The 12,968-nt window shown below is 44.4% G+C and overlaps 2 protein-coding genes across 2 annotated transcripts; one reads left to right on the forward strand and one right to left on the reverse strand.

Moving 5' to 3' along the window:
• The first annotated feature begins 1,857 nt into the window (after positions 1 to 1,857).
• LOC130467908 (uncharacterized) lies at positions 1,858 to 4,359 on the forward strand. Its single transcript, XM_056836942.1, has 4 exons — positions 1,858 to 2,522; positions 2,594 to 2,872; positions 2,963 to 3,420; positions 3,504 to 4,359. The coding sequence occupies exons 1-4, from the start codon at positions 1,961 to 1,963 to the stop codon at positions 4,224 to 4,226; spliced, it is 2,022 nt and encodes a 673-aa protein (XP_056692920.1). The 5' UTR covers positions 1,858 to 1,960; the 3' UTR covers positions 4,227 to 4,359.
• A 3,552-nt stretch (positions 4,360 to 7,911) lies between these two features.
• On the reverse strand, positions 7,912 to 10,122 carry LOC130467498 (uncharacterized). Its single transcript, XM_056836017.1, has one exon. It carries the CDS (start codon positions 10,120 to 10,122, stop codon positions 8,059 to 8,061), a length of 2,064 nt encoding a protein of 687 aa, XP_056691995.1. The 3' UTR covers positions 7,912 to 8,058.
• Between the last annotated feature and the right edge of the window lie 2,846 nt (positions 10,123 to 12,968).

Genomic DNA, 12,968 nt, shown 5'->3' on the forward strand with positions numbered 1-12,968 from the left:
TAAAAACTATGATTTTTACCACAATAAATATTATATTATGGAAAATAAAGAAAATCTATTTTTTTTCTAAAAATTCTAGAATATAGTCGCATAAGAAAAATGTTTTATTAGTAATTTTTATAGTAATGTTATAACTACACAACTCGTGCATTGTACGGGGATTAATCTAGTTCTTACTTAAAGGTGAGGTACAATAAATATTTTACATTGGAGTAAATTGTAAGTCAAAATGTTTAAAAATTACCCCGATACAACGTAAAATTATCTAATTTTAAATAATAAATTTTCTTAGCAATTATTCTTTCAAAATCATTATTAATGTATAAAAGCAACTATTTTTTTTGTTTTTGGTTCTACTACGAGAGTTCCCACCGCCTTCGACGAGGTAATCTCCCGTAGGAGTTTGTATGGGTACCTCGATGGACAGCATCCCTTCCAGGTGAGATTTTTTCCATTCCCAAGGCTCGTACCCGAGACCTGGGTTAAGGAGCAAGAGGCCCTTAACCACTCATGCCAACCTCAATTGGTATGACCCTTTAAAATTTACTTCATCAAAAAGTTAATTAAAATATTTTAAAGTTAATAAAAATTGGGTAATAAAGTTACCCAATGAACAATAAATTTACAAAAGGTTTTGCGCGCACAAGGTGTACAATAAATTTATTGTACACCAAGATAACTTTTATGCAGTTTTATGTAATTTCAACCTAGTTTTTTATAACTTTTATATTATAAAAAAAATGATAGATAAACATTTTAATGGGTTAAATGATTAATTTTATACATTATCACTGATTTTGAAGATTTTTTTTTTTATTAAAATGAAAAAATTTATCACTAAAAATAGATAAATTTTACATATAAATAATAATCATAATCATAACGTTACATGGTTTGTGGTGACAATATATGACTTAGGTAACCGTGTAGCCATTGCAAAGCCTGGCGATACAAAATGGGTGCAATTTTCGGATGCTGATGATTTCGAAACTGTTTATGCCAAAATTCGTATGGGGGCGACTTTCGGCTAGGGTCGACACTAACTAAGCAAAGAATCAATGACACAAATAATGAGGCACGACACAGAGGAGTGTTGACGCGGAAAACCCAGGAATAAGGTAAAAAACCGCGGATAGCTATGAGGCTATCAATCCACTAAGTATTCTATATGATTGTTTATGCTTTTTCTTCTGAGAATCGATAATTAAGATCTCAAGTACAATAATGAATGATGAAACAGTTTATGACTTAAGAGTTTCGAGGCTTGAGTGAACGTGGCTTGCTTATCATTATCTTCGTCTTTTTATAGGGTATTCTCAACGGTCTAATCGGTTGAGAAAATCCCACAAAGATAGGAGAATCTTCATCACACGTCTCTTCAGCCTTCAACTGCTTCCGCGCTTCTCGCGTGAGTCTTGGACTCGTTCTTGCTAGCTTGACGGCGCTGCCTATCATGGGCTTTAGGTCAACTTATCAGCCCGTTTCTCGAGGACGCGTCTTAGTTGCTTGTACTTTGTCGCCTGTCTTTCGTCGGCTGTACCTCGTTGTATGATGCTACGTCGGACGTATCTCCCTGGAGCTGTGTTTACCTGCGACACGATATGACCTGGCTGACACGACACGACCAAACGTTAGAACGGTTATGTCGTTAGTCCAAAAAGTGGGATAACAGTTTGCCCCCAATTGTGAATTTGCGTAGTCACACAAAGCAAAAGAAACAATTCAAATTAAAAAACCGTCTTCAACTGCCTAGTTCGTGGGATAAGACCGTTCAAAATTCTAGAGTAATAAATACCAATTCACGACATGCAATAAAGTTCTTCACACCAAGTTTTTCGAAAAATTTCTAGATCTGAAAGCAGGAGAGAGAAAGCGAAGTCGATTTTCGCACTGAGTTTGTTTGATTTTCAGGTAAAATTTGCTTTCTTTTTCGATTTCCTTGTAGATTTTTGTAAGTGAGATGGGTAGATCTAAGTCGGTTGTAGCGAGAGGAAAGGGGGAGTCGGGTTCCACTCGGGTTAAGTCCCTTAACCCGATATATTCTACTGTGGCGGATCCGGCGGCTTTTGTTGAACTTGCTGGTTTGCCGCCGTCGGCGGAAGTGAAGATTCCCGGCTCGGATGAGGAAGCCTTTGATTGTCCAGAGGGGTATGTGGTTATGTATGAGTATCCGTTCACAATTGGCTTCAAATTTCCTTTCACTCCTCTAGTTAGGTCCTTTATCGAGGTTTTCCATTTGAGTCCGGGTCAGTTGATGCCCCAGATATGGCGGGTTTTCACGGTGGTGCATGGAGTTACTGCGGACTGGCGTACGCCGTTTGACCTGTCTGATTTGATGTACTCTTACGACCTAGCACTGCAGAAGTGTTGTAGGTATACCTTGGTTACGAAGAAGGGGAAGACGAACTTAGGTGTTGGTTTAGGTGTGAACGACAGGGGTTGGCAGAGTCGTTTTGTCTTTGTAGGCAAAGATTCTCTGGGAGATAAAGGGCGGTTTCTGGTCGAGGGATGGACGATGGAAGGTAAATGTGTCGTTTTATCTTTGTTTCTCGTCGTTTTACTGAACGTCGCCTTACTTGGTTTTGTTTTGCAGTTGTCAAGGGGTCGTCGTTGACTGAGTTGAACGCTGATTCTGAGGATAAGTATCGGAAGTTCTTGGGTTATTCTGTCGAGGATAGGTCTTTCAGTCGCGACGGAGAGTTTTTAGACGAGCAGGCGGTGGACCGGTCAGGCGACGTCGCCGAGGAGGAGGAGATAGACGAGGGATCAGGTCAACTGACTCGTCGTCGGAAAAGGTTGGATTTGCTTGAGGAGGTAGTGGCAAACTCGTCGTCCGCCGAAGGTGAAGTAGGTGATATGGCTGACAACTCAGGTATTTGTCGTTTGTTTATTTCGGGGTTTGTATATATTTTTGTTTTTGTTTTGGATAATGTTTGACCTTTATTTTTTGTATTGGGTGTAGAGCATACTCTTTCGTCTCGGCCTGTGTCGAGGATGTCTCAGAGTGAGATTCAGGAGCGTGCAAGGAAGCGACTTAGGTCGTCCTCGACTTCTGGTGGACGGGGTATGACGGTTGTACCTCGGTTTTCTGCGATAGGTTCATCGGCCGAGACGCCTGTCGTCATAGGAGCCGAAGGCTTTCATCCGATTGCTTCGTCGTCGCCTCCACAGCCGTTCAAGGCGTCGTCTGCTGCTGTCGACGTTAGTAAAGTGTCTACTTCATCGGCCAAGAAGCGACCTGTCGAGACGGATCCTGTCGAGGATACGGTTATCACTTTGCCCCCAAGCTTCTTGGGTGATGAAGAGGCGTCGGTTATATGGCCTTTCGCTGATCGCTTGATCTTGCCTACGACGTATCGACGATACCACGAGGTGGATCCTCTTCCTGTCGCGTCGGACGCCGCTGAGCTTAGTCTGCGGGTGAGTTTTACTTAGTTTTTTTTCTTTTTTGTTTGTGAAAGATGTATGTTGTGTAAATCTGTTTTGGCATTGGCTTTGCGCAGGCGTCGCAGGCTGCCTTGGCCGTGCGTAGGCAGTGTTCGTTGCTGTGCGACGAGGTGACGAATGCAAGGCAGCTGACGGCGACGGCGAAGAAGGCGGCCGCATTGTGGGAAGCGAAGTGGAAAGCTGCTGAGAAGAAGGTTGTGGATCTTGCTGCGGTGATTAAGGCCAAGGGTGATCAATTGAAGGGTAAGGATAAGCAGTTAGCCGACGTGGCTAAAGATCTGGAGAAAGTGAAGGAGGAGTTGACCTCGACGACAGAGGAATTGGATGGATTGAGGAGCTTGTACGACGCCCTGCAGGAGGAGGCGAAGGACGTCGAGGCTCTTGCTATATGGAGGACGCGGGCGCAGATGATGTATTCCTGCCTGATTGGGGAGACTAGCCTTTGGCCGTGCCAAAAGGAGGTGGATGACTATCTGGCTAATGGCGGTACCATGGCTGACCTGTCGGTGCCCGTGGTGGATCCGGAGGAGTTGGCGAAGACGGCTGACACTGCTAGTACTGAGGCGACGGAGGTGGATGCTGCTTTGTTGGTGGTGAGTGTGCCTGTTCCGGACCAAGAGGGGGAGGTTTTAGCTGTTGGGTGCGAAGAGGAGGCCCTTGCCGTCGTTTCTCAAGACGAGACGGTGGACGTGGCGTCGGTGGAGGTGCCAGTCGTGCCCCCAGAGCAAGAGCCGGAGCAGGAAGTCGTGGTTTCTACTCAGGAAGAAGGGATGTATTAGTTTGTAGTTTTTGAATTTTCTGTTGGTTTTTGTGTTTTGTTGGTGAACTTCTTTACTCGTCGTCGGTGGCGGCGACGAGGTGGTTTGGATGACTTGTGTTTTTATTTGTCGTCGGTAGTGGCGACGCTGTGTGTGGATAATGTTTAGTTTTTGAAATTTCGGAAGTCGTGGCCTTAGGGGTCGCGCGTCGTGTGTGTTAAGTTTGTGTTTCTTTATGGTTATCCCGTTGCGTTTTGATGTCTTAGTTTCGTGTAGCAGATGCTTTGCGAGTAATAAGTATTGAACCGACTGATGTGTAAAATCATACCTGCGTTGTTACTTCGTTGTCTCTTGCGGTCTCGCTCTGAGTCGTACGTTGTTGCTTGTGGATGTCATTCGCCGTGCGTCTTGCACTCTGCAAAAGAAAACAGGGGTCGCTAGGAGGATTGGCCGTTGGGGATGCCAACGGCCCTCCGATGCCTAAGTCAGTAATGGTTTTTAAAATAAAACGATAAAGAAAAGTAAAGACGACGATGCGGCGACTGATAAAATTGGTTACGACAAGGTTTCAAAAATGGTAGAGTTTAAGATGTGTGGCGTTCCAGCTTCGGGGGACCGACTTGCCATCTTTGGTAATGAGTCTGTATGCCCCCTTTCCGACGATTTTGTCGATCAAGTACGGTCCTTCCCAAGCTGGTGCTAACTTACCCGCGTTCAATTCCTTCGTGTTTTGAAATACTCTGCGCAGTACCCAATCTCCTTCTTTGAACATTTTCATTTTGACATTTTTGTTGAAGCACTTTGCCACGATTTGTTGCTGTGACGCCATCCTTATCAATGCTGCTTCCCTGAGATCTTCTGTGTTGTCGAGGTTTTCGCTGAGTTCTACGTCGTTTTGCTCTGGCGTCATGAGTCCATATCGTGCACTGGGCAGCGTCACTTCAGGGGGAAGTACCGCTTCGCACCCTTAAACGAGTGAGAAGGGAGTCTGTCCCGTCGCCGTCCTAGGCGTCGTCCTGTTGGCCCATAGGATGGATGGCAATTCTTCTGCCCATCGCCCCTTCTTGTCGTCCAACCGCTTTTTCAGCGACGCGATGATCGTTTTGTTGCTGGATTCCGCCTGTCCGTTTGCTTGGGGGTATCTGGGCGTCGACGTCTTTAGCTCGATGTTCCATGTTTTGCAGAAAGCTCTTGTCTTGTCGCTGATGAATTGTGACCCGTTGTCGCAGATGATTTCTGACGGTATTCCGAACCTGCATATTATGTTAGTCCATATGAACGAGCATACCTCTTTGTCCCTTACTTGTTGGAACGCACCTGCTTCTATCCACTTGGAAAAATAATCTGTTAGGGCTAACATGAAGACCTTTTGTCCTGGGGCTACGGGCAATTTGCCAACGATGTCCATCCCCCATTTCATGAAAGGCCACGGAGTTAGGGTTGGATGCAAGAATTCGGATGGTTTATGTGTCATACCTGCGTGTCGTTGGCACTTGTCGCATTTGGATACGTACCTCATGGCGTCCTTAAGCATTGTTGGCCAATAGTATCCATTTCTTTTGATTCTGGTTGATAAGCTTCGTCCTCCTTCGTGTCCTCCGCATTCTCCTTCGTGGTATTGTTTCAATAGCGTTTCCCACTCGATCTCTTCGGCACATCGCATCAACATTCCGTTTGCTGATCGCTTAAATAGTACGTCCTGCAAAATAACATATCGTGAAGCTTTGAAGAGTATCTTTCTGGCGTCTAGCTTGTCGTCGGGTAGAGTTTCGTGCTTTAGGTAATCGAAGATGGGTTTGGTCCAACTGTCTGTGCTTAGGGTTGATAGGACGAGGCTGGCGTCTTGTGGTATGTCTTTTTCGACGGCGGGCGATAGTAGGTGCACTAGAGGTATGGTCGAGAATGGTGATTTTCTGAGTGCGGATCCTAGATTGGCAAGGGCGTCGGCTTGCGTGTTTAGGTCTCTTGGGATTTGTTTGATGGAGAAGGGTTTGAATTTGGAGGTTAACTCTTTTGCTTTCTCGAGATACAAGGTCATTTTTAGGTCTTTAGCTTCGTAGTCGCCGTTAATCTGGTTGACGATTAGTTGTGAGTCACTGAAGATGTTGAGTCCGCTTGCCCCTAATTCCATAGCTAATGTCATTCCGGCGATTAGCGCCTCGTATTCTGCTTCGTTGTTAGTTGCCTTGAAGTCGCAGCAGATTGCCTGTGCTATCATGTCCCCTTGTGGTGACTTCAGTACGACGCCTAAACCTGCACCACGAAAGTTAGATGAGCCGTCGACGAAGAGTGTCCATATTTCTTCTATGTTGTTGATGAGTTTGACTTCGTCGTCTGCTATTCTTTCTAAGTCGGGGCTGAAGTCTGCCACAAAATCTGCTAGAGCCTGCGACTTTACAGCCGTCCTTGGTTGATACTTGATGTCGAACCTTCCTAGTGCCATTGTCCACTTCTCCATTCGACCTGTCAGTTCTGGCCTACGCATCACAGACTTGATTGGATAGTTAGTCATCACCACTATTTGGTGAGTTTCAAAATAATGCCTTAGTTTCTTAGCTGCAGTAACGAGTGCTAAGACGAGTTTTTCGAGGGAGGAATACCTGGTCTCTGCTTCCAGTAGTGACTTACTGATGTAATAAATGGGTAGTTGTTGTGCTTCGTCTTCTCGAGCTAGGACCGCGCTTACTGCCGTCGAGCTAACGGCTAAATAGAGTTGTAAGACTTCTCCTTCTTTTGGCTTGGATAGGAGGGGCGGCGACATCATGTATTTTTTGAGGTTCTGCAGGGCTGCTTCGTGGTCGTCGGACCAGTTAAACCCCTTGTTTTTGCGTAGGACGTCGTAAAATAATCGGCATTTGTCCGACGACCGTGATATAAAACGGTTTAGTGCCGCCACTCTCCCTGTCAAGCGTTGTACCTCTTTTATGTTCCGCGGGGATTGAATGTTGATGATCGCGCGCACTTGGTCGGGGCTGGCCTCGATTCCTCGTTGGGTGACGATGTAACCTAAGAATTTTCCTGCGGACACTCCGAAAGAACATTTAGTCGGGTTAAGTTTCATACCGTACTTTTTTAGTATGTCGAAGGATTGTCGTAGGTGTTCCACGTGATCGTCAGCCTTCCTCGACTTCACCAGCATGTCGTCAATGTATACCTCCATTGTGTCTCCGAGTTGGTCTTTAAACATCTTGTTGACTAATCTTTGGTACGTCGCACCTGCATTTTTAAGACCAAAAGGCATGACTTTATAACAATAAATTCCTCTATCCGTTACAAAAGATGTTTTTTCCTGGTCGTCTGGGTGCATAAGGATTTGGTTGTATCCTGAGTAGGCGTCCATGAATGTGAGTAGCTCGTGTCCGGCTGTGGCGTCGACCAGGGCGTCGATGTGCGGCAGAGGGAATGGGTCCTTGGGGCAAGCTTTGTTGATATCTGTGAAGTCGATGCATACTCTCCATTTTCCGTTCTTTTTGCTGACGACGACGACGTTTGCTAACCAGTCTGGATATTTGACCTCTCTGATCTTCCCTGAATCTATCAGGTTTTGTACTTCTTCGTCTATGATTTTATTCCTTTCGGGTGCGAACTTACGTCGTTTCTGTTTTACCGGTTTGAAGCTGGGGTCGACGTTGAGCTTGTGGGTAATCACGTCTGGGTTAATTCCTGTCATGTCCTCGTGTGACCAAGCGAAACAGTCCGAGTTTTCTCTTAGAAACGACACTATCTGACTTTTGATGTTGTCAGGCAGTGAGGCTCCGACCCTTATGACTTGGTCTGGCTTTGTCTGGTCTAGTACTATCTCGTCGATTTGTTGGTCGTCGGGGTCGTCCGACGTCGACCCTGGCTGTAATTGCTAGATGGGTGACTTGGATGGTTTCAGTGCTGTCTCGTAACATTTCTTCGCATCCCTTTGCTGCCCTTTGATTTCCATGACCCCCCACTTGGTTGGAAATTTGATTGATTGGTGATATGTTGATGGCACTGCCTTCATTTTGTGGATCCATGGTCGTCCTAGGATGACGTTGTACGCTGATGGACAATCGACGACGTTGAACTTGGTCATCATGTTGACGCCTTCTGCGTATGTAGGCAGCGATATCTCTCCTACCGTCCGTAGTGCTTCTCCACTGAACCCTACCAGGACTGTTGATCTCCTTACTATGTTTTTCTCTTCTAATCCCATTTCTTGTAGTGCTTCCAAGAACAGTACGTTGGCTGAGCTTCCGTTGTCGACCAGTATCCTTTTGATCAATGCGTTTCCTATTGGGAGCGATATTACCAACCCGTCGTGGTGCTCTCGCTGTGTATCTACAGAATCTGAATCGTCGAAAGTAATAGCCATTGCGGTCAGGGACCTGTGTAGTGCGACCTCGTCTTCGGTTTGTCCCTCTTCTACGGTCTCAGATTCTCCCCTGTTAATTTTTTTAGCTGCAGAAGAGGTTAGTCCACAAATATCTGAACCACCGGAAATAACATTTACCACTTTATTGAACGGTGGTGGTTCTGGTCGCTCGCTGCTTGTCGCTGGGCCGGGCAGGGTGGTTTGCTCTTTGGAAAATGTTTCTTTTCCCTTGTCGCTCAACAGTTCCTTTAGATGCCCCTGTTTCAGGAGGTATGCGACTTCCTTTCGGAGGGAGATGCACTCCTCGGTTGTGTGTCCGTTGTCGCGGTGGAAGTCGCACCATTTGCTCATGTCCTTCATGGAGTCCGGTCTGTCGTTCTTCCGGGGCCATCTGACTGTTCCACCTACATTTTGAAGGGCGTTCACCACACCTCCAATGTCGACGTTGAAGCCGTAGTCGGAGATGTTGGGGTGTTCGACCCGCTCGTTCCTGTAAACATTGTTAGTATCATAATACTGATTGACACTTTGTACCTGGTTTTGCCGAACATACGGTTGGTGTCGCCAATTGTTGTTCCTTGGGGTGTACGATCTTCTGTCGTTGCTGCCCCCCGTCGATCGTTGAGATGCTGTTCGGATAACCTCGTCGTCTTCGATTCGCATCTGGGCGGTGGCCCTTGATCGCACCTCTTCGAAAGTTGCACAGGGGTATTTGGTTATTTCCCGGTATAGCTCCGAATTGGGGATGAGGCCTCTCTTGAACGCCTCAATAGCAGTCCTGACATCACAATTTTTTATACCAATTTTTTCACAATTAAAACGGTTGAAATAATCGCGTACCGACTCGGTTGGCCCTTGAACCAACCGATAGAGATCACTGGTTTGTTTTTCTAACTGGCGACTGCTGGCGAATTGTTGGTAGAAGGCGTTGATGAGGTCGGACAGACAGGAGATGGATCTGGGAGGGACGTTCGTGAGCCATTCCAACGCTGCTCCATCGAGGGTGCCACCGAATGATTTGCACATAACAGGTTCCACTAGGTCGTGCGGAATCCCGATCTGCCACATGCGCTGCTTGTAGAAGTTGACGTGCCTATAGGGGTCGGATGTCCCGTCGTACAGGGTGGTCCAGGTTGGGAGCCGGAGTGTGTGCGGAACCGTCACTCTAGCGATCGCTTCGCAGAACGGCGACGCGGCATATCCGTCGGTCGGCTCGGTCTCCACTGGTGTAGGTGCCCCGGGGAACCTGGTCATCAACTTCATCAGGCGGGAATAGTGCTTTGTCATGCGTGCATCCATCTTGTTCAGGCGTTGGGTCACCGGATCGGGAGCTTCTTTGTCTTCTTCCTCACGGGTTTCCTCCTCATCGTCGGTCACGTCTTCAAAGTCATCGGGCATCTCGAACGTTAGCTTTTTTGGCTTCCCACCTTTGTAGCGGGACTGGTGCTTGTTGCTCTTTACAGATTCGAGCTCTTTCTGGAGGGTTTCGTTGGATGCCCTCTCTTGGGCTAGTTCGGCTTGGGCTTTCTCGTAAGCCGCCTTCATCTCTGCGATCGTCATCTCTCCAGTAGTCATGGTGAGAGGGGTGCTTTTGTGTAAAACTTAGTTAATGTCCCCACAGACGGCGCCAAACTGTTTATGCCAAAATTCGTATGGGGGCGACTTTCGGCTAGGGTCGACACTAACTAAGCAAAGAATCAATGACACAAATAATGAGGCACGACACAGAGGAGTGTTGACGCGGAAAACCCAGGAATAAGGTAAAAAACCGCGGATAGCTATGAGGCTATCAATCCACTAAGTATTCTATATGATTGTTTATGCTTTTTCTTCTGAGAATCGATAATTAAGATCTCAAGTACAATAATGAATGATGAAACAGTTTATGACTTAAGAGTTTCGAGGCTTGAGTGAACGTGGCTTGCTTATCATTATCTTCGTCTTTTTATAGGGTATTCTCAACGGTCTAATCGGTTGAGAAAATCCCACAAAGATAGGAGAATCTTCATCACACGTCTCTTCAGCCTTCAACTGCTTCCGCGCTTCTCGCGTGAGTCTTGGACTCGTTCTTGCTAGCTTGACGGCGCTGCCTATCATGGGCTTTAGGTCAACTTATCAGCCCGTTTCTCGAGGACGCGTCTTAGTTGCTTGTACTTTGTCGCCTGTCTTTCGTCGGCTGTACCTCGTTGTATGATGCTACGTCGGACGTATCTCCCTGGAGCTGTGTTTACCTGCGACACGATATGACCTGGCTGACACGACACGACCAAACGTTAGAACGGTTATGTCGTTAGTCCAAAAAGTGGGATAACAGAAACCATAACCGATGTTATGTATCGCCGTCAAAGTAATTCACTACTCTTTCTTGGCCTTGACAGAAGGGTGTTTTACTACGACATGAGTCATATAGGACAACACCATGTACTCAAGGCACTTCTCATCAAACCTATTTTTTCTAAAATCTTTAATACCTTCACTCAAAAATATATCGTCGAGTCTAATGGTGATATTCTTATCATTATTAGGTATAAATGGTTCTGTACGGTGAATGGGGTCATTGTTCCTCAGCAGCAGGAAACTACAAAATTTAGGGTGTATAAGGTTGATTTGCTTCAAAAAACTCAAGAGGAATTGCAAGATTTAGGGGGTTTCGCGGTATTTGTAGGTCGTAACACGACTATGTCAGTTTATGCACACGATGCAGGTTGTAGAAGAAATTGCATCTACTTCACTGAAGATGATAATTATGTAAGACCATTAAGGTGTTCTAAGGGGCTGGACATTGGTTTTTATAGTATGGATGATGCTACTATCCATAAATATTACTTGGAAAACAACTCCAAATCTTTTTATTGTTTCCCATTTTGGTTTTCCCCCTCGATTTAACTCGTCATTAATGTATTTCTTTTTAATTTTCTGCACTTATTATTAATATCATGTATTTTCAACTTCCCTCAATTCTCTCTTTTAACATACTACTAGTATAGTACCCGTGCGATGCACGATTTATGATATGAATATTGAATTTGCATATCTAAACTTTTACTAAATTATAGCTATAGGCAATTATCATCAAAATAGAGCTTATAGATAATATTATTATTGAAACTAATGATGAATAGATCTGTTATTTCCTCATTTCTTGTCTTATTTATTTAACAAACTCAAAAAAAAAAAAAAAAAAATAAGGGTACATAGATAAATTTATGTTTTTCCCCTTTCATAACCCATGTCAAACATAAAGTTATTCTCATCCGCTCTTTACTTCGATAGTCATACCCACTTAATACTCCCCTACCATTTACTCCCTTTGTTCCATAATGTTCCTCACTTTTCCATTATGCGCGGTCTCCAATGCACTACTTTGACCGTTAATAATTTTAATTTCGTAATAGTAAAAATTATAAAAAGTTGATATTTAGAAAATTTATATTGATACGAATCCAATGATATCCCACAAGTTAACATTTATACTCTTAATCATACTATTAATTATGGTCAAAGTTTTTAAACTTTGACCATATGAATAGTAAACATGAGAAACATTATGGAACAGAGGGAGTACATCATTAGCCGATCATTTAATACCAACTCCACTGTATACCTTGTTCAGCTAGAGATAACTTTGAAGTGGGGTGGGTTGGTCTCTCAACACCTGTACCTGCCTAAAATTTTCATCCCCATACTCGTCACCACGATAGGTATGATACTCATCTCCGTCCTAATCTGCATCTCGCGGGCGGAAAATAAAATTAACTCTGCTTCATCACCCGTCCGTGTATCCACACCCGCCTCAAACCAAGCCCTAGACAATTGAACTCGACATTATTTTTTGATAACAAAGTTTTGACTTTTAAAACTTTAAGAGTATTTTCATCCCCATTCATTACATGTGTCAAACCTTGTCGTAGACGGCTGGACTCGACAATATTTTTTTGGTAAGAGAGTTTTTAATTTTAAAACTCTTTTCACAATTTGATTGTCTGATTACACAATACTTTGGACACATATACCTTATAGATATTCTCAAATTAAAATTAATGATGGATAAACTTTTTATTACCCCATTTGGTGTCTTATTTATTAAAAAAAGGAAAAACAAATAAGGGTACATAAACAAAATTATTTTCATCTATTCAACACATGTGTCAATCATAGTGTTTCTCATCCACCTTTCACTTCGATTGTCACACCTATTTAATCATTTTATATTTACATCATTACCCGATCGCCTAACACCTACTCACTATTTCCTTTATTCATCTAGTCATGATTTTGTGGTTGGTCGGTGTATCCGTACTTGTACTCGTCTAAAATTCTCATCCATATCCCTGTCACTCACAGTAGGAAAGATACTCACCCCTGTCAATCTCCTTATTACCCATCAAATAATCAAATACTAATAAACTAATAATATAAAA

This window comes from Spinacia oleracea, chromosome 2 (genome assembly GCF_020520425.1).
Source record: "Spinacia oleracea cultivar Varoflay chromosome 2, BTI_SOV_V1, whole genome shotgun sequence".
NCBI lineage: Eukaryota > Viridiplantae > Streptophyta > Magnoliopsida > Caryophyllales > Amaranthaceae > Spinacia > Spinacia oleracea.

Bases quoted from the DNA above. Each gene is read 5' to 3' on its own strand.
- LOC130467908 (XM_056836942.1), top strand. From the start codon at position 1,961: ATGGGTAGATCTAAGTCGGTTGTAGCGAGAGGAAAGGGGGAGTCGGGT. The intron at 2,873-2,962 runs GTATTTGTCGTT...TATTGGGTGTAG, and splicing joins TGATATGGCTGACAACTCAG to AGCATACTCTTTCGTCTCGG. The intron at 3,421-3,503 runs GTGAGTTTTACT...GGCTTTGCGCAG, and splicing joins CCGCTGAGCTTAGTCTGCGG to GCGTCGCAGGCTGCCTTGGC.
- LOC130467498 (XM_056836017.1), bottom strand. From the start codon at position 10,122: ATGACTACTGGAGAGATGACGATCGCAGAGATGAAGGCGGCTTACGAG.